General features: G+C 57.2%; 1 protein-coding gene across 1 annotated transcript; it reads right to left on the minus strand.

Annotated features, from left to right (window-relative positions):
* Nucleotides 1-8: 8 nt before the first annotated feature.
* EN2 (engrailed homeobox 2) lies at nt 9-632 on the minus strand. The gene has a single exon (XM_010563072.1). It carries the CDS (start codon nt 630-632, stop codon nt 9-11), a length of 624 nt encoding a protein of 207 aa, XP_010561374.1.
* Between the last annotated feature and the right edge of the window lie 524 nt (nt 633-1,156).

Genomic DNA, 1,156 nt, shown 5'->3' on the forward strand with positions numbered 1-1,156 from the left:
CCCCTTGGCTATTCACTGTCCGACTTGCCGTCTTTCGCCGTGGTGGAGTGGTTGTAGAGCCCCTGGGCCATGAGGTGCACTGCCAGGGAGTTCTTGCTGCCCGTCGCCTTCTTGATCTTGGCTCGTTTATTCTGGAACCAGATTTTAATCTGGGACTCGTTAAGCCCCAGCTCTTGGGCCAGGCTTTGCCGCCGCTGCTCCGTCAGGTACCGGTTCGTCTGGAACTCGGCCTTGAGTCTCTGCAGCTGCTCGGCGGTGAAGGCGGTGCGCGGCCGCTTGTCCTCCTTGTTGGGGTTCTTCTTCTTTGGTTTGCGGGAGCGGGGACCTACGGCCGGGAGAGAGGAGAAGCACCGACACGGCCACGCTCCGCTGCGGGCGGCCCCACGCCAGCCGCGGTCCCGCGTGGGGGGGTGACGGGGGGGGGCAACGGGACACGCACCCACGCTCCCCCCCGCGCCCCACGCCCCGCCCCCCCCCCCCCCCACCAGCACCACTCCCACCCTAAGAAAAACAAACCCGGCTTTGTGGCTCCTCCGCTGCCAGGGGAGGCTCGGGAGGCGGCGGAACGGCCGCCGCCGCCCCCGGTAACCCCCGCCCGCCGCCCGCGCCGCTCCCTCCGCATCCCCTTTCATCCCGGCCAGAATTCCATCTACCGGCCCTTTTCGTCCCGGGGATGCCCGGCAAGCAAAGCCTGCACCAGCGGCACCGAGCTGAATTTTATTCCCTGAGCAGATTTTTTTTTTTTTTTTTAAGGAAACCTCCCCCCCTTTTTTTTTTTTTTAAGGAAACCTCTTGACTTTTTTTTCTTCTTTTTTTTTTCTTTTTTCTTTTTTGGGTGGGTCGTAATAAATAAAAAAAGAAATGGAAATCAGCCGCCTGTTTACATTGCGAGAAGAAATCCGCCGCTTTGCTGCAGTGCCCATATGGCGCTGCACGGCCCGATCCGAATCGCCGGGATTATTCTCGGGAATATTATTCTCGGCAGCACAAGGAGCCTTTTCTGCCCGGGCCGAGCCATTGTGAGGATGTATGTTAATTAAATATTAACAAAGGAGAGCACTGGAGAACAATGGAGTAAATTCCAATTCAGCCCTGAATATTACCTCTGAGTAAGAGTTTGTTTTCAGACATTACGAACTAATTTTCAACTCGCCCT

The sequence above is a fragment of the Haliaeetus leucocephalus genome, unplaced genomic scaffold (genome assembly GCF_000737465.1).
Source record: "Haliaeetus leucocephalus isolate CR32 unplaced genomic scaffold, Haliaeetus_leucocephalus-4.0 Scaffold0, whole genome shotgun sequence".
Classification (NCBI taxonomy): Eukaryota; Metazoa; Chordata; class Aves; order Accipitriformes; family Accipitridae; genus Haliaeetus; species Haliaeetus leucocephalus.

Excerpts from the sequence above, each read along its gene's own strand:
- EN2 (XM_010563072.1), bottom strand. The coding sequence starts at position 632 with ATGAAAGGGGATGCGGAGGGAGCGGCGCGGGCGGCGGGCGGGGGTTAC.